At 40.4% G+C, this 25,716-nt stretch overlaps 1 protein-coding gene across 2 annotated transcripts in view; it reads left to right on the forward strand.

The window, feature by feature from the left end:
- snx29 (sorting nexin 29) overlaps nt 1-25,716 on the forward strand; it is a 548,890-nt gene that overhangs the window by 301,060 nt on the left and 222,114 nt on the right. For both annotated transcript variants that reach the window (XM_072268842.1, XM_072268844.1), the window contains one exon: nt 13,667-13,783. In XM_072268842.1, coding sequence (XP_072124943.1) covers nt 13,667-13,783 — 117 coding nt within the window. The remainder of the gene's footprint in view (nt 1-13,666; nt 13,784-25,716) is intronic.

Below are 25,716 nucleotides of genomic sequence, written 5' to 3' on the forward strand. Positions count from 1 at the left end.
CGTCCTAAATCTTCTCCCCTGAATCTTGAGGCAATGTCCCCTAGTTCTAGTCTCAACATCTGTGCTTTAACCTCTTCTCATCAACCATGTGCCCAGATAGACCTTCCATGTAGAGCAAAAATTCACTTATATTTCTTCCAATTTGGTTTAAAGCAAGACATCATCTTCTACACGTTAAGTAAAGCAATTTTCTATTTTTTGGGAAAAGATCTTTTCCTGAAATCTCCAACGAATGTCTTGGTAATTGTCTTATAATGTTAGCTTCTAGTTGCTGACTTCCCCACAAGTGGAAACATTCCCTTACGCCACCTCTGTCAAAACCCTTCAGAATATTAGGAGAACCCTGTGCCTTCCTTTCTTGAGAATAAAGGCTTAGTTTGCCCCATTTTAAAAAAGAAATCCTACTACATCATGTTATGAAAGTTTTTGCCTCAGAAACCTATGTGAATTTATGGACTAGTATGTTAATCTGTCATGTCAATTAGCAGCACATCATTATAATACCATGTTTTCTGTCTGAGTTCTGCAATCCTTTGGCTTTTTAAGACATTTCTGGACCATTACATGTTTTTTAAGTTAGTGAATATTCAAGTGAAAACTCTGGAAACTGATTGATCAATTTACCAATTCTTACATTTCCATTGGCCCACTATCTGGAAGAGGTAATTTCTTAAAATTCTGCCAACAGCCCTCCACCCCATCACCAGGACACCTACAGGCTTGGATACTGGTGTAAGTGGCACCAGCTGTCATAACACAAGCTGTTGGCTCCCAAAAAAAATCTCAAGTTCGAGCAAGCAGGTTCTGCAGCTGGCAGGCCCTGAGTATATTGAAAGTTGAAGTGAATCTGATGCACCATTTAAATCTAAATGAGCCTTGAGAGCTTTCTTTATCCGAACATCTTGCAGCAGCTGATTTTAGTTTGTTTGTGTGTCATTGACAGCTAACATGCTTAGATAAGGCTAAATAGAATATTCTTTTACTGGGTCTTCTTGACTGCTGTGTTGTTCTGACCTTGGTGTGGATTGTGACATCATACACACTCGATAATTCTGCATTATGTTATATTTTTTAAGTGCCGAGTCACTATTCTTTGTGCATACAAATGGTCTGAACTTAGTGTTTGTGGAAGAACAAAATATTGAGATTACTTTTCACCCCTGTTATCAGGAAGAGGAGCTACACTAGTGAAGTGTAAATACAAGGTAGCCATGCATCTCTATTGGCTTCCTTTCTGCAATATAAAAGCAGGATCTAAGTAACTACGCTGTGTATTAAAATCTTCATGTTGATTTATGATCTCATCCAAAAGAGCAATTTAAATTTGCCTCAGTAATGATTACTACAGATGAAATGGTTCATGCTTTATTATGCTCAGTGTCAGTACACTTTTTTATCTGTTCTTCCATCTATTCGGATCTTAAGCTCAATGGCTTTTCCTCAAAAATGATCCCTGCTTTAGGTGACTGGATTGATGCCTCTCCACTGAAAGCAGCAAATTATTACCACCAACACACACACGCACACACACACACACACACTTTGCTTCGTATATTTGTGATAAAAATGATTTTGACTTGTTTGGCTGTTAAAATAGCAACAGTTACTGATGTAAATGAAATAAAACACCACATGTTTCAGAAATCTGAATCAAAACAGAAACTGACAAAAGTTGTTTGATCTGAAACACTGATCATATTTCTCTTTCTACAGAGTTTTTCCAGAATGATCTGATTTGTTGTTTATTACAATAGTTTTTCCTGTGCAGACGGACTAGGATATTCTTGGCTGGAATTACTTGCACACAACTCTGTGAAGAAATTGAGTGGTAATGATCAATGGGGACAGGAAGTTAAATTCGTTGTGTATCTTTTGACCACCAACACCTGCTCCCACCTTCTCCTCCTTAGTACATATGCAGGAGTGGTGGTGATTGACTTTAAAGGGTTATACTAAAAGTTTGTAGAACTGAAATGTTTCCACTACCAAGAGCAGGAAGAAAGCTGTCAACACAGGATATAGATCTAAATGTGGATACAAATATAGATTGTAGACTAATTTAGGGAAAAATAAGACTTTAGACTCCTGAATAATTATTTTAAGTTTATTAATTGAAACATGAGGATATTTTTGATTCATGACTGAATTAGCCTTAATATCACTGCAGTAATGAAATAATAATCATCCTTCAAAGTGGCAGGAAGTAAATACTTATTTATTCTGAGGCTGTGAAGTTTAAACATTGGTGGATGCTGTTAACCTCAAATTTTTGGACACAATTAATGTCAGTTAGTAGACTGAACGATGATTCAAGTGTAACTCTTCTGGTGAGAATTCAGTATTTTGAGACTAATCTCTATCAAATTACTGATGAAAATGAAAAAGAAAAATGTTTTAATATACTTTAATGTCACGGCCAGGCAATTAAACACTTGGAATTATTGTTGTCAATGAGATGCACTACTCTGGCAGCCACTTCGCATGTTATGAACTTTCCCAGCTCCCACAAGCAGCAATAATAGCCTGATAATAGGCCAGATTTTCCTGGCTCTGTCTGCTCACTCAAAATCACCGCCTGTGGTCTCCCTACGTCTGCATTCAGTTGATTTGGATGCTGTCCTTCTGCCTCATGAGTCAAGTGACAGCACCACATTGCGCTGTTCCTGAAAAGCTAGCAAGAAAAGCTGAAAGATCATTAAATAATTTTTCTTTGCCTCTGGTGCAAAGATATTTTCAATAATTAAAAATAAATAAAAAGTGATTAATTTTGAAAATTGGAAACAATATTTTCTATCATTAGTTTGATAAATGCACAGAGTTAACTAAAACTAGTTAAAACACATGAATAATTAAATGCCTTGACTATGTTATTTCCCCACTTTATCATTAACTCCCCTATATTCTACCATTCACTAACCTACTAATCTGCATGTCTTTGGAGTGCACAGGGAGAATCTGCAATCTACATGCAGGGCCACTGGAGGAGGTCAGAATTGAACTAGGGTTACTTTCACAAAAGCACTCTTATTTCCTGCCCATTGATTTTGTTATGATTCAGCTGCAATATTTTTCTTAAAAATATCTTGCCATGGGTGAGAAAACTCACCACATGTTGTCAATGATGATCATTTGATTGACAGGGCAATAGCAATGCTGAATAATGAAATGGTTCAAACTATTAGAGAAAATGAACTCACGGTTTCCAGCTGACCATATAGAAACCTGGTATATTAGATCAGAAATTAAAATCATATTGGTGTGTTGTGAGAATATTTAAATTTTCATATTTTACCCAAGCCATAAATAATTAAAGCATTTTCTTTTCAATTTTAAAATTGATTTGCAGTTTTGAATGGAAAACTGGAGTAGCCCATTTAGCTGCTCAAAACAACATCACATTAATTTAGTCATGGCCCATCTATGCCAAGACTCCATCTATAAATCTTTATTCCTTAAATACATTACACCGTCCTAAAAATATTTTCTTTTCTGATAAAGGCTGTCATTACATCAGCTTCACTTGATTTATTTTGTAAATGAATTCCTGGATTATAGAAATGTCCCAGCAGATCAGAAAACCACGGAATCTGAATTTGAATCTGAGTTAGCACTGATATTGAATAAGGTAGGGAAAGAAAAAGCAAGAAATAAGACAAGAGGAGTCCATAAGACATAGAAACAGAATTAGGCCAGTTGGACCATCTGCTCCACTATTTCATCATGGCTGATTTATTATCCCTCTCAAACCCATACTCTTGCCTTCTTCTTGTAACCTTTGATGCCCTTACTAATCAAGAACCTATTAACCTTTGCTTGAAATATACCCAATGACTTGGCCTCCACAGATGTATGTGGCAATAAATTCCACAGATTCACCACCCTCTAGCTGAAGAAATTTTTTCTCATCTCTGTTCTAAAGGGACAGCCTCCTATTCTGAGACCATGGTCTCTGGTTCTAGACTCCCTAGGCATAGGGAACATCCTGTCCAGGAACACTATCTGTGCCTTTTGATATTCGATAGGTTTCAATGAGATCTCCCCTCTGATCTTGTAAACTCAATAGAGTACAAGCCCAGAGCCATCAACTGCTGCTCATAAATTAATCCTTTCAGTCCTGGAATCATTTTCATGCACCTCCTCTGGGCTCTTTCCAACAGCAGCACATTCTTTCTTAGATTAAGGGGCTGTTCTGTGTCTGCACTCTGTTTTAATGATCACAGATGAGCTAGAAGTTAGTTGCTGGCACATCAGATAACGTATGTGAATAGTTTTGACATACTGACTTTAAATTGCAAGGGCTGCAGCTCTTCTTCCTCATAAGTGGTGAAAATTTCTATTTTTCAATTGAATAGCACAATTCCTAAACCTTTAGAAAATTATGTCCAAAGCATTTTCTGTTTCTTCAGCCGCCTCCTTTCATACCCTTCGGTGGTAGCAGTTAGATCTTGCATAATTTCTCCATTGGTATTTTCACCTAATATTAAATCCTTAAGTTTGTTCACTTGATTTATTTTTCAATTTGCTCATACTGCTGGTATCTTGCCTTTTTCCTCTGCTGTGAAAACAGATACAAAGTGCTAATTTTAAAAAAAGTCTGCTATTTTCTTATTATCCATTACAGTCTCCCTGGTATTGGTCTTCATTAATTCCCCTTTATCACACTTGCTCTTAAATTATGCATAAAATATTTTGATTGGAACTTGAATATGTATTGGAAGTTTATATCACTCCTCTCATTCCACCTCATCACTTTTCCTTCATTGCTGTCCCATTCCACTGGATTTTCACTTACCCTTAGCTTAATACTGAATCCTAGCTTACTTTTTGAAGAATTTGCACTATTGAGTGAACATAAGTAACAAATCCTGTGCACTTCACAATCTGTTAAGATCTTCCATTATATCAAACTAATGACGTGTGGAATAACATTTTAAAACATTTCAGTGCATTCCTGAGAGATTTTGTTTTAGAATTTATGGTCACTTTCAAACATACCCGTGTATGTTTTCAGCTGAATCTATCTCAAAAGTTGCTGTGAACTATTTTGATCTGTATAGTATTTAAAAGTTTAAAAAACTGATGTCTTTAATTCTGATGTCTGCTTTCTGACCGTCAGAAAATTTGTAGTGCTGCAGTGTACTGCTCCTTTCATAGCACTGACCCATAATTCAGGTGTTTAAAAAGCAATATTTTAAAAGGTCTGTATTTCTAAATTTCTCCATTGATTAATTTTATGTTCTTTCACAAGGTGTAATTGTTGATGAGGAAGCTGTATTTATTGGCTATCTCTTACTAGACTTGCTAATGTGAGCATTTGTCTTGAACTTACTGCAGAATATGGGGCAATGGCAACTCCACAGTTTTTGAGTAGAGAGTTTCAGGGCTTTGACCCAGTAACCAAAGACACTAGTCGAAGTGCTCTTCATATCTGTAGAGATTTTCAAGTTGCACCACCACCTGATGTGGAGTCTCCAGTGCCCAGGATCGAAAGAGGCTGAAGAGAGTTGTAGATTTAGCCATTTTCATCATGGTCACAATTTTCACCATCCTCGAGGACATCTTTAAAAAGTGTTGTGCATTGGAGACTCCATGCCAAGCGGTGATGCAGCCAGTCAGAATCCTCTTCGTGGTAAATCTGTGGAGATTTGCTAGAGTCTGTGGTCACTGGATCAAAGCCCTGAAATTCCCCATTCAAAATCTGTGGAGTTGCCATTGCCTTCGACGCTGCAGCAATTTAAGACAACAGCTAAAGAAGGCGGCATCTATCATTTCCAACTCTCACCACCTGGGACATGCTTCTTCCCTTTACTACCATCAGGAAAGAGATACAGGAGCCTGAAGACCCACACTCAACTTTTTAGGAACAACATCTTCCCCTCCGCCGTCAGAATGAATACAACCTTGCTATTCCTTATTTATACTACCTATTATTTTTTTTAAATATGGTAATTTCTATGTTTTGCTTTGTACTGCTGCCACAAAAAAGAAAATTTTATGACGTATGTCAGTGATAATAAACCTGATTCTGATTAACTCCATTTGGGTGACTTCATGACCAGGATAGGGAAAGACCTAATCCTCTGACAAGGTGTAATCAATGTGAAAAAGTCGAGAAAGCCAACTCCTACAATATCTTCCTCATGATAAAATCCCTGGAATGAGTTTATTATTGTCACATGTACTGAGATACAGTGAACAGCTTGTCTTTCATATTGTTTATACAGATCAAAGCATTACACAGTTTATTGAAATAGAACAAGGAAAAACAATCACAATGCAGAATAAAGTGTAACAGCTACAGAGAAAGTGTAGTATAGATAAACAATAAAGTGCAAGATGATAAGAAAGTAGATTTGAGATCAAAAGTCCATTTTATTTTGCTTCTTGTCTTAGCAACCATCATGAGAGAAGTGAATACTTGTGAAATCACTGGTCTGGCCACTGTTATGTCATCTTTCAACAAGGAACCTCAGTATCATTGATTACATAATCAAGAAATTGATAGTGACAAACAATTTTTACTGGAACATCGGGCATCATCTAGACGTTGAACCAAATAATTAAAAATAAACTACATTGGAACCACTAGCTAAGAACAATAAATTTACTTTACAGTGATACAATAAAATCATGAAGTAATTCAAGTGATGAAGTCTGGCAGTAGCCACAGTTAGTATTCACTTTATGAAGGGGTTTGTGTTATCATTGAAATTAGGTACCTGGAACATTAATTAAAAACTTCAATCTGGACCTTCACTGAAAAGCAGGATGTGGGTGGTTGGAGGGCTGGCCACAGATCTCCTCTTCACAAATCTGAAAAATTACAGCTCCACATACTGTTCTCATACAATTTGTCACAGGTGTCTCGTGGGAATAGGGGATGGATCAGAAGAAATAATAATTCTGAGGAAATGGTGAGCACAAATAGCCTAAACTAATGTGCAAGGGAAGGTTTTACTGTATATCTACAGTCAAGTGAAGTGATACAGTAAACTTCCTTAAGTTCTGCCATTCTCCATCATCACCCCATTCCTGTTTATGTTGCTCATCCCCATGTCTAGCACCAATTGCTGCAAAGTAGTGATGGTTACCATCCTATTGTTTCTTTCTACCACACATGAGGGATTCTTCATCATACAAAAGAATAAATATGAATTATCAGAATCAGGTTCATGTTTAATATTACTGGTATAGATCGTGAAATTTGTTTTGTGGCAGCAGTATGTTGCAATACATAGATTTAAAAACTATAAATTACAATAAGAAATACATGTGTATAAAATGAAAATTAAGTAAATAGTGATCTAGTGTACAAAGGTTCACTGTCAATTCAGAAATCTGATAGCAGAGAGGAAGAAGCTCTTCCTAAAACATTGAGTGTGTGTCTTCAGGCTCCTGTACCACCTCCTTGATGGTAGCAATGATGGTGGCATGTCCTGGGTGATGGGGGTCCTTAATGACTGAAACTGCCTTTTTGAGGCATCACCTTTTGAAGATGTCCTTGATGCTGAGAAGGCTAGTGCTCATGATGGAGCTGGTTAAGTTTGCAATTTTCTGCAACATTTTCCAATACTGTGTAGTGGCCCCACCATACCCTACAGTGATGCAACTAGTTGGGATGCTCTCATGGTACATCTGTAGAAATTTGTGAGACCTTTGGTGACATACCAAATCTCCTCAAACTCCTAATGAAATATAACTGATGTTGTGCCTTCTTTGTAATTGCATCAATATATTGGGCCCAGGGTAGATCCTCAGAGATGTTGACACCCAGGAACTTGAAACTGCTCACCCTTTCCACTGCTGAACACGTGATCAGGTCTGGTGTGTGTTCCCTCAACTTCCCCTTACTGAAGTCCACAATCACATTCTTGGTCTTACTCACATCGAGTTCAAGGTTGTGCTGCAACACCACTCAGCCAGCTGATCGATCTCACTCCTGTACACATCGTCATTACCATCTGAAATTGTATCATCAGCAAATTTATAGATGGTGTTTGAGCTGTACTTAGCCACACTCTAGTGGGTGTACAGAGAGTAGAATAGTGGGCTAAGCACTCATCCTTGAGTATGCTGGTGTTGATTGTCAGTGAGGAGAGGCTGTTTCCAGTTCACACTGACTGTTGTCTCCCAATGAGGAAGTCAAGGATCCAGTTGTGGAGGGTCAGGTTTTGGGACATTGATTAATACTGAGGGTATGAGTGGTAATCAATAAACAGCAGCCTGACATAAGTGTTGCAATTATCCAGGTGATCCAAGGCCAAGTGGAGATCCAGTGAGATTGCATCCGCTGAAGACCTATTGCAACGATAGGCAAATTGCAATCCTTGCCTAGGCAGGAGTTGATCCTGGCCACGACCAACCTCTCAAAGCACATCATCACAGAGGCAGCTCACACTGTTCTTGGTCACTGGTATGATTGTCATCCTTTCGAAGCAGATGGGAGCCTCCAGCTGCAGCAGTGAGAGATTGAAAATGTCCTTGAACACCATCAGGGTCTGGTGCCTTGTGAGGGTTCACTCTGATGAAAGATGTTCTGATGTTGGCCTTCAAGTCAGAGATCACAGGGTCACCAGATGCTGCAGGGTTTCGCACAGGTGTAGTTTTATAAAAAGGTTTTGAGCTCATCTGGGAATTATGCTGTACAGCCATTCATGTTGTTAGGTTTCATCTTGTAGGGCCTGCAAGCTCTGCCAGAGCTGATGTGCATCTGATTCCATTTCTAACTTCAATTAGAACTGCTTTTTCATTCTTAAAATACCCTTCCATAGATTGTACCTGGACTTCTAGTATTGTTCTGGATCAATGGTCTTGAATGCCACAGCTCTCGCCTTCAGCAGACTACAAATCTCTTGGTTTATCCATGGCTTTTGGTTTGAACGTTTCAGCTTCATCACTTACAATAATTTGTACATAATCTAAATTTAAAGATGTACTGATATAAGCTATGGTACGAATTATACGATGGATGATTAGTATGTTAAGTTCCAGCTTGTTCAATCAGGAGTCTGAAGATCCTTCAGCTAAACTCTGTTAAGGTGTTTCCAAATCAATTGAACGTTCTTTGTTCTAGCCATGGGATTCTTCATTTCAGACTCATCATCTCTCCTAATTGTAATGATTAAAATGTGCAAGCAGTGCAGATTAAGACCTGGTGATCTGGCATATGGGATTTTCTTCATTCATTACTTTTTTTTGATAACATGGCATCTGCTGCACCAATTCCTTGCTAAAACCTCTGTGTGAATTTAGTGTTTTGTTTCATATCTACGATAACCACATTTTTCCTTAATCTAAATATCTGGGGTGTTACCTAAAGATAACACATTTTCCCTGTCCTGTTAATCTTCCAAGCATTGATAGTTTTGCACAGTATCACACCTTAAATTCACCGTGCTTGTGAGGTTTTGTATACTAGTTATGTCCAGTGTGTTTTTGTTGTGATTTGCTGAATCATAAAGAATGTCCTTCTTTTTCTCATAATTAATTGAGAACATGGAGGCCTTATTTTGAATAAGTGCATATCAGCTTCTTATTGGTCTATTGAGCAGAAGTACAGTATTCAATGATGCTAGAATTCTGCATTTCTCCAGTTCTAGTCTGGTCTGTTGTGCATCCTCAGTTTCTATTCACCTGCAATATTTTTCTCCTTCCTTGAATATTTACCATTTGGGTATTTCCAGCTGTTGTTAATTTCAGATTTCCAATATCTTCAGTATTGTATATGTCATAGTTCAAGCACTTTTTTCTTTCACTTGCTGATTGGTTATCTGCTGTTTACATCCCCATACAGATCAGTTGCAATTCACAAGCCTTCATTTCCATCTCCCATCTGGTACCACCACCAGTTGTGTCATTCTGTGTCCCTTGGTCTTTATCCTGTCATGCATGTTTCTTTTACCCCTTGTCCTTCCCTTCTACATGTTTGATTTCTACCTTTTCCTTGTTCTGCTAAATGATCCTTGATCTACAGCGTTAACCCTCTGTCGCACTCCATAGATATGCTACACAAGCAATTCCTGTACTTTCCAATTACATTTTGTTACAATATATCATCACTGATATGGGCCAAAGGGCCTGTTCTTGTGTGCATTGTCCTATGTTCTGATTCCAGTTGATTTCTGCTAATTAGAAACTATACCGAAAATCTTAAGTTTGTTAACCAGTTAAGCATCTATCTGGTGAGACCTGCAACTATTTAAGAGAATATCAGTATTGTCATTTGCATAAGTCTATACTCACATAATTTTGTTGATAACTGCTTTATGAAGTGTTTTGAATGCAGGTATCCTAGAATGGTTGAAGGCTGTTCAATTTTTGGGAAACTGCTATTGTAGTGGCAAAATTGATTCAAAATCAAAACAAGTGCTGCCAGCCTGCGAATCCACAGAGACGTTATACTTCTGTGACATGCCCTCAGCTGCAATGATTGCTCCAAAGAGTGAAATTCCCTATTTTGATCCTTTATTAGCAATTAGCAAACATACAATTAAGCGTTATTGAGTGTTAGCTCAGCGGACAGCAAAGATATGACATCTGCGGTCCCACACTACAGACTGCCACGAAATAAGTATGAATATGTAAATAATCCCCTTCACTTTTACCATGCTCCCACTAATGTGACTAGTTACCGTAATGCACATAATAAACATGTAACATAGAATACATGGCTCCTACAGCTATTGATTATAAAATTATCTTCTAAATACCAAAGCCATAAGTAAAGGGTATTTTAATGGCTGGCTGTTCGAAAGACCAATAGCCATTAATAAAGATGTCCGTCTGAGAAATTGTTGACTGATGTTAGATGTCTAATTTCAAACATCTCTGAGCCCGCCAAAATAAGGTTTCCAGATTTTAGTTGCGCAATACCAATGATTTGTAAAAATGTCTCTATAAATAGCCTTGTCCATTGAAACTCTTGGAAGTTATTTTGACCAAAAGCTGAAGGCGGGTATTAAATGGTGTGCTGTGTTTATAAGGATCATTCGGATTTAGCACAAAATAATGGTTGAAATTGTTGATGTCATAAATATGAATTTGCTTGGGCTACTAAACCAGAAAATTGCACATTTAGCACTCAGTGCCTGTTGAAGATCAATTACACCCTCTGCATTCAATTCTACCAAAAGTGTTTTCTGTTGAATGTGAATTGTGTAGTGACATAGAGTGGCTTAGAAAGCAAGAAAGATAGATGTATGGAGTCAGATGGTGAGATACAAGGCCTAAATGTGCCTTTTCTCATCTCTTTAGCATGGGAAAAAATGATAACAAATTCATTGTTAAAGATCCTGCAGTTGGATTGCAAGAAAGGTTTAAAAAAAAGGGTTAACAGGTATCAGAGAGGCTGGCTGTGCTTAAGTGGAATAATGAGCGAATCAGGATGAACATATCAAAAGTACATTGTTACTACTTATAATCTTTCAGTTTTCCTGGATGTTGACATTAATGCAAGAGAATTGGAAACCTGCAAATATTAAATCCATATTTAAGAATGTGTGTAAATCTAGGAACAACAAGCCTATCATTTTATCCTTGGTGAAGGGGAAACATTTGAAGCAATAATCAGAGACAAAATGGGTTGTGATTTGAATTCTAGTTTATTCGACAAAAGTATGCACAGATTTGTTAAAGATAATCTGTGTTTAGTTAACAATGATTACACTTTTTAAGAACAATGTACTATAGTTAACAAGAAGCTGAATTATGCTTACCTTTGGCCCGTGTTTTCTTGGGAGGAGCTGCTAGTCATCTCCTTGCTCTCTGACTTTTTTCTGCGAATTGAAAAGCTGGTATCTGTATTGAGTAAAATACTAAGTCATTTACATATTTTATATTATTTTAATTTATGCTAAACATTTTGAGGTTTCAACTAAATCTTATTGGTACCTTTTAAAATTGTAATTATTTGTCTTATTTCAAGTGTTGTTAAATATCTCTGATTATTCATATATAATCAAATCCAAATATGGTTCAAAGGACTTTGACAGCAGCAGGCTGTCAGAAAGGCCATCACAGCAAACTGGGAAATGGTACCTCAGGATTTGCCATCTGTTGTGCTTTAGGACTTTTAGAAGTTTTTTTTTCAATTGGTACAGAATAAATGTACAGCAACATTGAATCCCATGAAATAATAATGAGCAGAAGCAGCAATGGTGTGAAATTGGTTTAGAGGCGGAGAGTGTCTGAGTAAATGATTGTTTCTCAGATGAAGATAGAAATACACTAGTGATCCCCAAGGATTTCTGATCACAGCTTTTTATATATGTCAATAATCTGGACTTGGGGCGTGCTTAGGAGTAAGCTGTAGTAAAAGCTGCACTTAATTATAGACAATAGACAATAGGTGCAGGAGTAGGCCATTCGGCCCTTCGAGCCAGCATCGCCATTCACTGTGATTATGGCTGATCATCCACAATCAGTACCCCGTTCCTGCCTTCCCTCTATATCCCTTGACTCTGCTATCATTAAGAGCTCTATCTAACTCTTTCTTGAAAGCATCCAGAGAATTGGCCTCCACTGCCTTCTGAGGCAGAGCATTCCACAGATCCACAACTCTCTGGGTGAAAAAGTTTTTCTTCAACTCCGTTCTAAATGGCCTACCTCTTATTCTCAAATTGTGGCCTCTGGTTCTGGACTCCCCCAACATCGGGAACATGTTTCCTGCCTCTAGCGTGTCCAATCCTTTAATAATCTTGTATGTTTCAATCAGATCCGCTCTCATCCTTCTAAATTCCAGAGTATACAAGCCCAGTCGCTCCAATCTTTCAACATATGACAGTCCCGCCATCCCGGGAATTAACTTCGTGAACCTCCACTGCACTCCCTGAATAGCAAGAATGTCCCTCCTCAAATTTGGAGACCAAAACTGTACACAATACTCCAGGCGTGGTCTCACCAGGGCCCTGTACAACTGCAGAAGAACCTCTTTGCTGCTATACTCAATTCCCCTTGTTATGAAGGCCAACATGCCGTTAGCTTTCTTCACTGCCTGCTGTACCTGCATGCTTACTTTCAGTGACTGATGAACAAGGACACCAAGATCTCATTGTACTTCCCCTTTTCCTAACTTGACACCATTCAAATAGTAATTTGAATGGTATTATTGTAATACTCAGGAAAATAATGAAGACAGTTTTGAAAAACAGCCATTTGCCAAATGAATTATAGAGATAAATGATTTGTTCAACTGGAGCAAGGAACAAACTGCTGAAGGAATTCAGTGCGTCAGGCAGCATCAATGGAGGCAAAAGGATAGTTGATGTTTTGGGTTGTGATCCAGCATCAGGACTCTATTATGAAATAGTGAAGTCTTGATTGTTTGAGAATCCTTATTTTGGGCAGCATCATTTTTATTTTCCTTATTTCAGTGGCCAGAGGTGAGCACAATCTGACCTGTCATTATTTAAAATTTTTGAAAAAAGCCCAACAAATGCTGGAAATAAGAAAACGAAGAAGGAATGCAAGAAAAATTCAGCAGGTCCGGCAGCATCTTTGGAAAGAGAGTCTGTTAATGCTTTGGTTTTGGGACCAGTTATCAGTTTATTGTTTACACTTTTGTCTATTAATGGGTCTCATGTAGCTGGAATCTGAACAACTGAGTGTTTAATGCCATAGGTTTTGTTTCCTTGTCTCTAATTTTCTGCTTTTTTTAAAATATTTTTAGGTAGCAGAGATGCATGGAGAACTGATAGAATTCAATGAGAGGCTGCACAGATCACTGATGGCCAAGGAAGCCCTCATCTCACAGATGAGGCAGGAGCTGATTGATTTAAGAGGACCAGTAAGTAGCTTTGTACTGCTTGCTCATCAATAGTGATAATTGTGGACACTGGGTGATTGATGGTCTAAGGATCAAATGAGCATCCATTCGAAAAATAAATATTTTAATGATATATGAGGTGGGTAAAATCTGCTAAGAGAAAAGGATATCAAGCTATATCATAAAATGGACAAATGTAGCCAAGACAAATTTGGAAAGAAATAGTTCAGAATCTTATATCTTTGGATGAAGAATGAAAATTCTGAGAAACAAGTGCGAAGAGCTGTTCTTTGAAATGTTTTTTTTAAATCAAACTGACACCTTCTTAGCAAAGGCATTTAAAAATGTAAAACAAGAGAAAATCTGCAGATGCTGGAAATCCCAACAACATGCGCAAAATGCTGGAGGAACTCAGCAGGCCAGGCAGCATCTATGGAAAAGAGTGAACGGTTGACGTTGTGAGATAAAAGATGAGAAGTCAGCGTAAGAAGGTGGAGGGAGGGGAGGAAGAAATACAAGGTGATAGGTGAAATTAGGAGGGGGAAGGGTGAAGTAAGCAGCTGGGAAGTCGATTGGTGAAAGAGATAAAGGGCTGGAGAAAGGGGGAATCTGATAGGAGAGGACAGAAGGCCATGGAAGAAAGGGAAGGGGGAGTAGCACCAGAGGGAGGTGATGGGCACGTAAGGAGATAAGGTGAGCTAGGGAAATGGGAATGTGGAATGGTGAAGGGGGCAGGCATTACCGGAAGTTCGGGAAATTGATGTTCATGCCATCAGGTTGGAGATTACCCTGACGGAACATAAGGTGTTGCTCCCCCAGCCTGAGTGTGGCCTCATCACAACAGTAGAGGAGGCCATGGACTGACATGCAGAATGGGAAGTGGAATTAAAATGCATGGCCACTGGGAGATCCCACTTTTTCTGGTGGACAGAGCATATGTGCCATTCCCTATTCCCAGTTCTTCTGTCTCCGCTGCATCTGCTCCCAGGATGAGGCTTTCCGTTCCAGGACTTCTCAAATGTCCTCTTTCTTTAAGGATCGTGGCTTCCCTTCTGCTGTCATCCATGATGCCCTCACCCGCATCTCCTCCATTTCCCGCACTTTGGCCCTCACCCCATCCTCCCGCCACTACAAGAAGAACAGAGTTTTCCTTGTCCTCACCTACCACCCCACCAGCCTCCGGATCTAGCACATTATCCTCTGCAACTTCCGCCACCTTCAACAGGACCCCACCACTAAACACATCTTTCCCTCTCTACCCCTCTCCACTTTCCGCAGGGATTGATCCCTCCGCGACTCCCTGATCCACATGTTCCTTCCCACGGATCTCCAACCCGGCACTTATCCCTGTAAGCATAAGTACTACACCTGTCCCTACACCTCCTCTCTTGCCACCATTCTGGGCCCCAAAAAATCCTTCCAGGTGAGGCAACACTTCACTTGTGAGTCTGTTGGGGTCATCTATTGCATCCGGTGCTCCCGGTGCGGCCTCCTGTACATCGGTGAAACCTGACGCAGATTAGGGGACCGCTTCGTTGAGCACCTCTGCCTCATCCGCCACAACAGACAGAATCTTCCTGTTGCCACCCACTCCAACTCTGCTTCCCATTCCCATTCGGATATGTCCATACATGGCCTTCTCTACTGCCATGATGAGGCTAAACTCGGGTTGGAGGAGCAACACCTCGTATACTGTCTAGGTAGTCTCCAGCCTCTTGGCATGAAAATTGAATTCTCCAACTTCCGGTAATTCCCTCCCCCTCTCTTCCTCTATCCCTATTTCACTCTGCCCCCTCCCCCAGCTGCCTATCACCTCCCTCATGGTTCCGCCTCCTTCTACTACCCATTGTGTTTTCCCCTATTCCTTCTTCACCTTTCCTGACTATCACCTCCCTGCTTCCCCTACCCCACCCCTTTATCTTTCCCCTGACTGGTTTTTCACCTGGAACCTACCAGCCTTCTCCTTCCCACCCTCCCCCCACCTTCTTTATAGAGCCTCTGCCCCTTCCCTCTTCAGTACTGATGAATGGTTCCGGCCCGAAATGTTGACTGATCGTTTCCACGGATACTGCCCGACCTGCTGAGTTCCTCCAGCGTGTTGTGAGTGTTTCTTTGATGTATACTTGTTCTTAATCCTAACTTGAGTCTCAATGCAGCATTTTGTATGTATGGATCCCCAAAAAGTTTCTTGAAGTGCTAAATATGTAAACTTGATTTGATGTTATTGATTTTCCAGTAGGAGTTAGTACACTGTTAAATTTATTAAACTGTTTGGTTTTAAATTACATTTTTGAGAGTCTTTGCTCCCATCCTTGTCCTCGGGACAAGGACAGCTTGGATGAGCTATTCCAGTTCTGATTCATGGCACAGCCTTGGATTTTTCTGGTCCTGGGTAATTTATTTTTGTATTGCATTAACTCACCAGTATGTTTCCTTTTGCCCTGTCCCAACAGCAAATCTTGCATGAGCTCGTTGTTTAATATTGGCATGTTATTGAACTGCATTGTTGCAATCTAACCCAACATGGTCCAACTGTATATGGACAGATGTATTAGCACAGAAGATGTGAGCTTCCTATCTTGGGTTTCAGTGGTGCAGCTATACATAAGGCCATAAGACATTGGAGCAGAATTAAGCCATTTGGCCCATTGAGTCTGCTCTGTCATTCGATCATAGCTGATCCTTTTTTTTTTCAGCGGGCAGCGTAGTTTGCGGGCTGCGGAGTGAGCCGGGAGCAGAGTGAAGACTTAAGGGCTTCGGCTCAATGGGCTTAGGCGGAAACGGGCGAGGCGAGGAAGGTTTGGTATTCATTTTCTATTGTTATTTGAGGAGAGGAGCAGTATGAGTGTGAGGGCAGTTTGCTGTTCTCGGTGGCGGATGTGGGAGGCCCTGGAGTCTCCAAGCCTCCCGGACGTCTACATCTGCGCCAAGTGCATCGAGATGCAGCTCCTAAGGGACCGCGTTACGGAACTGGAGCTGCAGTTCGATGACCTTTGTCTGGTCAGGGAGAGTGAGGAGTTGATAGAGAGGAGTTACAGGCAGGTGGTCACACCGGGGCCACGGGAGGCAGACAAGTGGGTCACGGTTAGGAGGGGGAAGGGGAAGAGTCAGGTAATAGAGAGTACCCCAGTGGCTGTGCCCCTTAACAATAGGTACTCCTGTTTGAGTACTGTTGGGGGGGACAGCTTACCCGGGGGAAGCGACAGTGGCCGTGCCTCCGGCACAGAGTCCGGCCCTGTAGCTCAGAAGGGTAGGACAAGGAAGAGGAGGGCAGCTGTGATAGGGGACTCGATAGTAAGGGGGTCAGATAGGTGATTCTGAGGACGCAGTCCAGAGACCCGGATGGTAGTTTGCCTCCCTGGTGCCAGGGTCCGGGATATTTCTGATCGTGTTCAAGATATCCTGAAGTGGGAGGGTGAGGAGCCAGAGGTCGTGGTACACATAGGTACCAATGACATAGGTAGGAAAAGAGAAGAGGTCCTGAAAGGAGAACATAGGGAGCTAGGAAGGGAGTTGAGAAAAAGGACCGCAAAGGTAGTAATCTCGGGATTACTGCCTGTACCACGCGACAGTGAGAGTAGGAATGCGATGAGGTGGAGGATAAATGCGTGGCTGAGGGATTGGAGCAGGGGGCAGGGATTCAAGTTTTTGGATCATTGGGACCTCTTTTGGCGCAGGCGTGACCTGTACAAAAAGGACGGGTTACACTTGAATCCGAGGGGGACCAATATCCTGGCAGGGAGATTAGCGAGGGCTACTGAGGTGACTTTAAACTAGAATGGTTGGGGGGTGGGAATCAAATTAAAGAGGCTAGGCGAGAGGAGGTTAGTTCACAACAGGGGGATGGGAACCAGTGCAGAGAGACAGAGGGGTGTAAAGTGAGGGTAGAAGCAAAAAGTAGTAAGGAGAAAAGTAAAAGTGGCAGGCCAACAAATCCAGGGCAAGCATTAAAAAGGGCCACTTTTCAACATAATTGTATAAGGGCTAAGAGAGTTGTAAAAGAACGCCTGGAGGCTTTGTGTGTCAATGCCAGGAGCATTCGTAACAAGGTGGATGAATTGAAAGTGCAGATTGTTATTAATGAATATGATATAGTTGGGATCACAGAGACATGGCTCCAGGGTGACCAAGGATGAGAGCTCAACGTTCAGGGATATTCAATATTCAGGAGGGATAGACATGAAAGAAAAGGAGATGGGGTGGCGTTGCTGGTTAAAGAGGAGATTAACGCAATAGAAAGGAAGGACATAAGCCGGGAAGATGAGGAATCGATATGGGTAGAGCTGTGTAACACTAAGGGGCAGAAAACGCTGGTGGGAGTTGTGTACAGGCCACCTAACAGTAGTAGTGAGGTCGGAGATGGTATTAAACAGGAAATTAGAAATGTGTGCAATAAAGGAACAGCAGTTATAATGGGTGACTTCAATCTACATGTAGATTGGGTGAACCAAATTGGTAAAGGTGCTGAGGAAGAGGATTTCTTGGAATGTATGCGGGATGGTTTTTTGAACCAACATGTCGAGGAACCAACTAGAGAGCAGGCTATTCTGGACTGGGTTTTGAGCAATGAGGAAGGGTTAATTAGCAATCTTGTCGTGAGAGGCCCCTTGGGTAAGAGTGACCATAATATGGTGGAATTCTTCATTAAGATGGAGAGTGACATAGTTAATTCAGAAACAAAGGTTCTGAACTTAAAGAAGGGTAACTTTGAAGGTATGAGACGTGAATTAGCTAAGATAGACTGGCAAATGACACTTAAAGGGTTGACGGTGGATATGCAATGGCAAGCATTTAAAGGTTGCATGGATGAACTACAACAATTGTTCATCCCAGTTTGGCAAAAGAATAAATCAAGGAAGGTAGTGCACCCGTGGCTGACAAGAGAAATTAGGGATAGTATCAATTCCAAAGAAGAAGCATACAAATTAGCCAGAGAAAGTGGCTCACCTGAGGACTGGGAGAAATTCAGAGTTCAGCAGAGGAGGACAAAGGGCTTAATTAGGAAGGGGAAAAAAGATTATGAGAGAAAGCTGGCAGGGAACATAAAAACTGACTGTAAAAGCTTTTATAGATATGTAAAAAGGAAAAGACTGGTAAAGACAAATGTAGGTCCCCTACAGACAGAAACAGGTGAATTGATTATGGGGAGCAAGGACATGGCAGATCAATTGAATAATTACTTTGGTTCTGTCTTCGCTAAGGAGGACATAAATAATCTTCCAGAAATAGTAGGGGACAGAGGGTCCAGTGAGGTGGAGGAACTGAGGGAAATACATGTTAGTAGGGAAGTGGTGTTAAGTAAATTGAAGGAATTAAAGGCACATAAATCCCCAGGGCCAGATGGTCTGCATCCCAGAGTGCTTAAGGAAGTAGCCCAAGAAATAGTGGATGCATTAGTGATAATTTTTCAAAACTCGTTAGATTCTGGACTAGTTTCTGAGGATTGGAGGGTGGCTAATGTAACCCCACTTTTTAAAAAAGGAGGGAGAGAGAAACCGGGGAATTATAGACTGGTTAGCCTAACGTCGGTGGTGGGGAAACTGCTGGAGTCAGTTATCAAAGATGTGATAACAGCACATTTGGAAAGCGGTGAAATCATCGGACAAAGTCAGCATGGATTTGTGAAAGGAAAATCATGTCTGACGAATCTCATAGGATTTTTTGAGGATGTAACTAGTAGAGTGGATAGGGGAGAACTAGTGGATGTGGTATATTTGGATTTTCAAAAGGCTTTTGACAAGGTCCCACACAGGAGATTAGTGTGCAAACTTAAAGCACACGGTATTGAGGGTAAGGTATTGATGTGGATAGAGAATTGGTTAGCAGACAGGAAGCAAAGAGTGGGAATAAACGGGAGCTTTTCAGAATGGCAGGCAGTGACTAGTGGGGTACCGCAAGGCTCAAGTGTTGGGACCCCAGTTGTTTACAATATATATTAATGACTTGGATGAGGGAATTAAATGCAGCATCTCCAAGTTTGCAGATGACACAAAGCTGGGTGGCAGTGTTAGCTGTGAGGAGGATGCTAAGAGGACGCAGGGTGACTTGGATAGGTTGGGTGAGTGGGCAAATTCATGGCAGATGCAATTTAATGTGGGTAAATGTGAAGTTATCCACTTTGGTGGCAAAAATAGGAAAACAGATTATTATCTGAATGGTGGCCGATTAGGAAAAGGGGAGGTGCAATGAGACCTGGGTGTCATTATACACCAGTCATTGAAAGTGGGCATGCAGGTACAGCAGGCGGTGAAAAAGGCGAATGGTATGCTGGCATTTATAGCGAGAGGATTCGAGTACAGGAGCAGGGAGGTACTACTGCAGTTGTACAAGGCCTTGGTGAGACCACACCTGGAGTATTGTGTGCAGTTTTGGTCCCCTAATCTGAGGAAAGACATCCTTGCCATAGAGGGAGTACAAAGAAGGTTCACCAGATTGATTCCTGGGATGGCAGGACTTTCATATGAAGAAAGACTGGATGAATTGGGCTTGTACTCGTTGGAATTTAGAAGATTGAGGGGGGATCTGATTGAAACGTATAAAATCCTAAAGGGATTGGGCAGGCTAGATGCAGGAAGATTGTTCCCGATGTTGGGGAAGTCCAGAACGAGGGGTCACAGTTTGAGGATAAAGGGGAAGCCTTTTAGGATCGAGATTAGGAAAAACTTCTTCACACAGAGAGTGGTGAATCTGTGGAATTCTCTGTCACAGGAAACAGTTGAGGCCAGTTCATTGGCTATATTTAAGAGGGAGTTAGATATGGCCCTTGTGGCTACGGGGATCAGGGGGTATGGAGGGAAGGCTGGTGCAGGGGTCTGAGTTGGATGATCAGCCATGATCATACCGAATGGCGGTGCAGGCTCGAAGGGCCGAATGGCCTACTCCTGCACCTATTTTCTATGTTTCTATGTTTCTCTTCCTCAACCCCATTTCCCGTCCTTCTCCCCGTAACTTTTGATGCCATGTCCAATGAAGAACCTATCAAACTCTGCCTTAAATACACCCAACGACCTGGCCTCCACAGCTGCACGTGGCAACAAATTCCACAAATTCACTATCCTCTGGCTAAAGAAATTCCTCTGCATCTCTGTTTTAAAAGGGCGCCCCTTTATCCTGAGGCTGTGCCCTCTTGTCTTAGACTCTCCCACCATGGGAAACATCCTTTCCAAAACTACTCTGTCTAGGCCTTTCAACATTCGAAAGGTTTCAATAAGATTCCCTCTCATCCTTCTGAATTCCAGTGAGTACAGACCCAGAGCCATCAAACATTCCTCGTATGATAATCCTTTCATTCCTTTAATTCCTCTGGACCCTCTCCAATGCCAGCACATCTCTTGTAAGATGAGGAGCCCAAAATTGTACACAATACTCAAGTTGAGGCCTCACCAGTGCCTTACATGGGATCATTCTACCAATTGTATGTAATTAGCTTCTTGAAGATCTTGGGCACAGATGATTTTAAATATAATTCACTGGGCAAACAATATTTATTTTGAAATATGGTGGAAAAAAATTTGCACATTAAGAATTTTTATCTTAATATTATCAGTAAGCAAAATTAAACAAGCTGTAATTGTCAGAGAGGAGAGTTACTTTCCAGTAATGCTATGCTGATTAATGCTGATGATGGACCAATTCGAAACCAGTAGCTAGCAAGTGTAATTTACAATTTTCAGTGCATATGTTGTACTGTGGGATGGGATGGGAACTGCATGGTGTTAATAGGAAAGATTATCTGATCTTAATTATGTACACTGAGTTGTTTTTAGACAACAAACTTTGAATCATTCAAGAGCTTAGCATTTGCTTCTAAAGTGACTGGATCCACATGGTACTTTTTATGAAGTTCAAGTTAGGCCTCTAAGTACCTTCTAACCTAGCTTTACGTGGCACTAGCGTTAATGTTCAAAGTATATTAAGTTTGAAGGAGATGGTGATAACTACCTCAGACACTAATTTTCCAGGTTCTGATTATGGCTTGCTTTTGATTTTAAAATACTAGTTTTAAAACTTGAGGGTTATGGAAAAGTAACACAGTAACTGTGTCTGAAATTAAGGAGTACAGTGTGCTGGCAGGCATCTAGTTCCAGATTTCCGTTAACTGCACATTGCTATGGAGCATGTTGGCAGTCAGATGTCACCCTTCTTATCTGGGTCTGCACCATAGCCCTTCTATCCATTGACTTTCAACAACAGCTACTGTTGGTTTTTAATAAATTTGACCATATTGCAAAATGCTGTAACATACTGAGAAGTCAGGAGTCTTTAGTGTGCTGTTAAAGGTGTACTCTGTGGTTGTTGCATGGCATGCCTGTGACTGTTTTGGTGGTCAGCCAGCTGCCACTCCACAGGTGTGGCACTCAATATGAAAAAGTGAATCCTGGACGTAGAGGAGAGAGATGCTGATTTTTGAAGTGGGTCCTAAAGTGGGGAGCAACTGTACACTGAGCACGATCAAGCCCTGGTCTGGGAATTCATGTGGACCGTGGCTGGTTCAGCTGCACAGCACTGTGTGAGGGAGGAGGTGGGAGTGGAAGCTGAGAGAATTGAAGTGGGTGTTGGTCAGGGGTCAGAACCAGAGACCAGGCGTCAGATGGTTTGATAGGGTTCCAGTCCAACATTGTCTTGGCAGTGACCACTGATGGACATTACTCAGTCAGTGTAGGCTTCGTTCCCAGCGGTGTTCTCAAATAAATGGAGTGGCAGAGTGGGAAAGATTAAAGAGGGAGGGTGGCATTACAACGTTTCAGAGAAGTTTGGATAGGTACATGGATGGTAGGGATATGGAGGGCTATAGTCCAGATGCAGGTTGATGGGAGTAGGCAGTTTAAATGATTCAGCATGGATTAAATGGGCAGATGGGCCCGTTTCTGTGATGTATTTCTACGATTCTTATGTTCTTTCATGTGTGTCTGACATAAAAATCACACGTGTGACACATTTTGTCAAATGCCTAATCATTCTCATGCGGTGATATAAAATGAATCAGAAACAAATAAATAGTTATTTGATGGGAGTTGAACTTAGCAAAGGCCCAAATATATTTGAGAGAAGGATGGAAAGTGATCAAATTGATGAATTCTGCATGGGTGCGGAAAGGAGCATCAACACGGTGAAGAAAGGGTTGGGGGTGGTACCAAAGGAGGCGTTGCATGTAGCCAATAAACAAACAGGCTGGAGCCCATAAGCGTGTCCATGGCCACACTTTTGACTTGTGTAATGTTGATTAGGGTAAGAACAAATTCAGCCAGGCAGATGAGTGTTAGTGGAAGAGACCTAGTTGAATCTTTGTAGTAGCAGAGGGCTTTGAAACCTTCCTGATGAAGGGTGGGTGTATGTAAAATCTGGACATCGATAGTCAAGTTGTCCAAATGATGGAGGGCATACGAGGTGTCCTGGATGTAGGTGGGAAGGGAGGGAGAGACAGGATGGAGTTGAAGTTTGAGGAGATGGGTTCGGTGGGGTGAGAGCAGGCAGTAACAGTGGGCCTACCAGGATGGTACCTTTTGTGGATCTTGGAGAAGAGATAGAAGTGGGAAGTGTGGGACTGAGGCACCAACAGGTCAGAGTGTGTGGAGCAGATAACTCCTAACTTAATGAGATCTGTGACGGTGCAGGAGATAGTGATTTGATCCCATTTCTGGGAACAACTGCATACATTTTCCCTGGTTTCTCAGACATTATTGATAACACTGATAGCTTGAACATTTGTGCTTTACATTCATAATTTTAAAAATATTTAAAGTTATTATATGCTGCATCATTGGTATCAGTGAACTTTTAGACTCCTTGATTTCATTTCCGTGGTCCAAATAATTTGACCCCTTTTCATATCCAGTGGAATATTCTTCTCATTTGTCATATTTTTCTTCTTTTGTACATGATTATTGGAATTAAACCAACAGATGATGTGCCTCTGTATAACAGCAATGCAATGATTAATGATTCATTTCGGGATTTGCTAAATGATAATTGGGAATTCTGTTGGGAGCTGCCACTTCTTCAACATCACATTGATGAAAAATGACTGTAGAATGGCAGCCATCCAATTTCTTTGGGTTATTTTGTAAAATAAAATGATTTTAAGAATAACTATTCTAGTTTCATCTCCTTCTATCATTCCCCAAGCATTCCATTGGGATATCCTGAGGTGCAATGCCTTTTAACATTTCAATTGCTTTTTTTGAACTATGCAATGCAAATTAACTTGAAATGCAGTATTATGTGCTTCTTTGACTATCACCTCTTGAAATTCACTGTAATCCATTAAACCCAGCTACTGAAAATTAATCTACAATGCATTAAATCTTTCATACTGTCATGCTGCTTTATATCATATATGGTGATTTTTTCTGGTCTGTGAAGGGAATGTGAAGTGAATGCACTCACGTAATCGTAAAGCTTTGAACACAAACAAGGCTTGATGTAGCATTCATTTGTGAGTAAATATGGAACTCATCATGTGGAGTGGTTGAACTGTGATCTGCTTAAGAGGAGCCTTGATGTACACTTAAGTGAGGAGGTAAAAGATGAAGATGAAGGATGGTAAGAAGTAGTCAAGGTGAGAGGAAGCTCATTTACCAGGTGATTTTTATTTTAATATGTAGTAGGTTTTGCACAATTCTAAATTGACATGGGAGAAATAAGTAAAAATTCAATGTGGATAAACTGAATTTCAAAATTCAAAGTTCAAAGTAAATTTATTATTGAAGTATATACATGTCACCATATACAAGCCTGAGATTCATTTTCTTGCAGGCATACTCAGAAACTCCAAGAACCATATTAGGACCAGTGAAAGACCGCACCCAGTAGGGTGGACAAACAACCAATATGTGAAAGGCAACAAACTGTGCAAATACAAAAAAGATTAAATAATAATAGTAAATAAGTAAACAATAAATATTGAGAACATGAGATGAAGTGTCCTTGAAAGTGAGTCCATAGGTTGTGGGAATAGTTCAGTGATGGGGTGAGTGAAGTTGAATGAAGTTATCCCCACTGGTTCAAGAGCCTGATGTTTGAGGGATAATAACTGTCCCTGAACCTGGTAGTGTGAGTCCTGTACCACCTTTCTGATGGCAGCGAGAAGACAGCATGACCTGGAAGGTGGGGGCCCCTGACGGTGGTTACTCTTTCCTATGACAGCACTCTGTGTAAATGTGCTCAATGGAGGAGAGGGCTTTACCTGTGATGGACTGGGCCATATCTACAATGAAAGAAAGTTACAGAATTACTGTAATTTCATAAGGTTGAGCTAAAAATTATGTGAACACTTGAGAATATAATTTTAGATTAAAGATTTGTGAGAGATTGAGAATGGGTATGATGTGAATTGGGTAAAAAAAAAAAAACAGAATGTCAGATGAACACATTAAGGCAAAACTTGTGATCAGCAAAAACGGAACTTCATGGTTTTGGAGCTATTCTGAACCATTGCTTAACTCTGTGATATGGAATTAGGACAGTCTTAATACAATGAATTACAGTATATAGTTCACTTTTGCAAAAAAGAATTATTTAAAGTTATTTTAAACAGTTTTTAGAGTATTACCAATTTAATTGGGGTTTATTTTAATCATAGTATTTTATTAAGATACCTGAATAGTTGTTATTTTTATAATTTAGTGTAAAATATGACTTGCTTTATCATTTTGGTTTAGGTAAAGAAATGTAAAGGTGTTGTCAAACACTGGTTTAAACAAACTTGCGTTCCCCTTATTTTAAAATTATGTGAAAGGAACATGAAACATTTTTGATATCCTCTTAAGTTCATCGTGATAACATGATGACATAGAAATGATGATCTGGAGATTGTAGGTCAGTCCACAGCTTAACTGATGACCTGGAGGTTGGATTTTAGCCCACACCTGAATTATTAGTGATTTTAACTTCAAGTAATTACATAAATTTGGATTAAAATTATTGTAAAAATATTGGTGATCATGAAGCAAATA

The sequence above is a fragment of the Mobula birostris genome, chromosome 9 (assembly GCF_030028105.1).
Source record: "Mobula birostris isolate sMobBir1 chromosome 9, sMobBir1.hap1, whole genome shotgun sequence".
NCBI lineage: Eukaryota > Metazoa > Chordata > Chondrichthyes > Myliobatiformes > Myliobatidae > Mobula > Mobula birostris.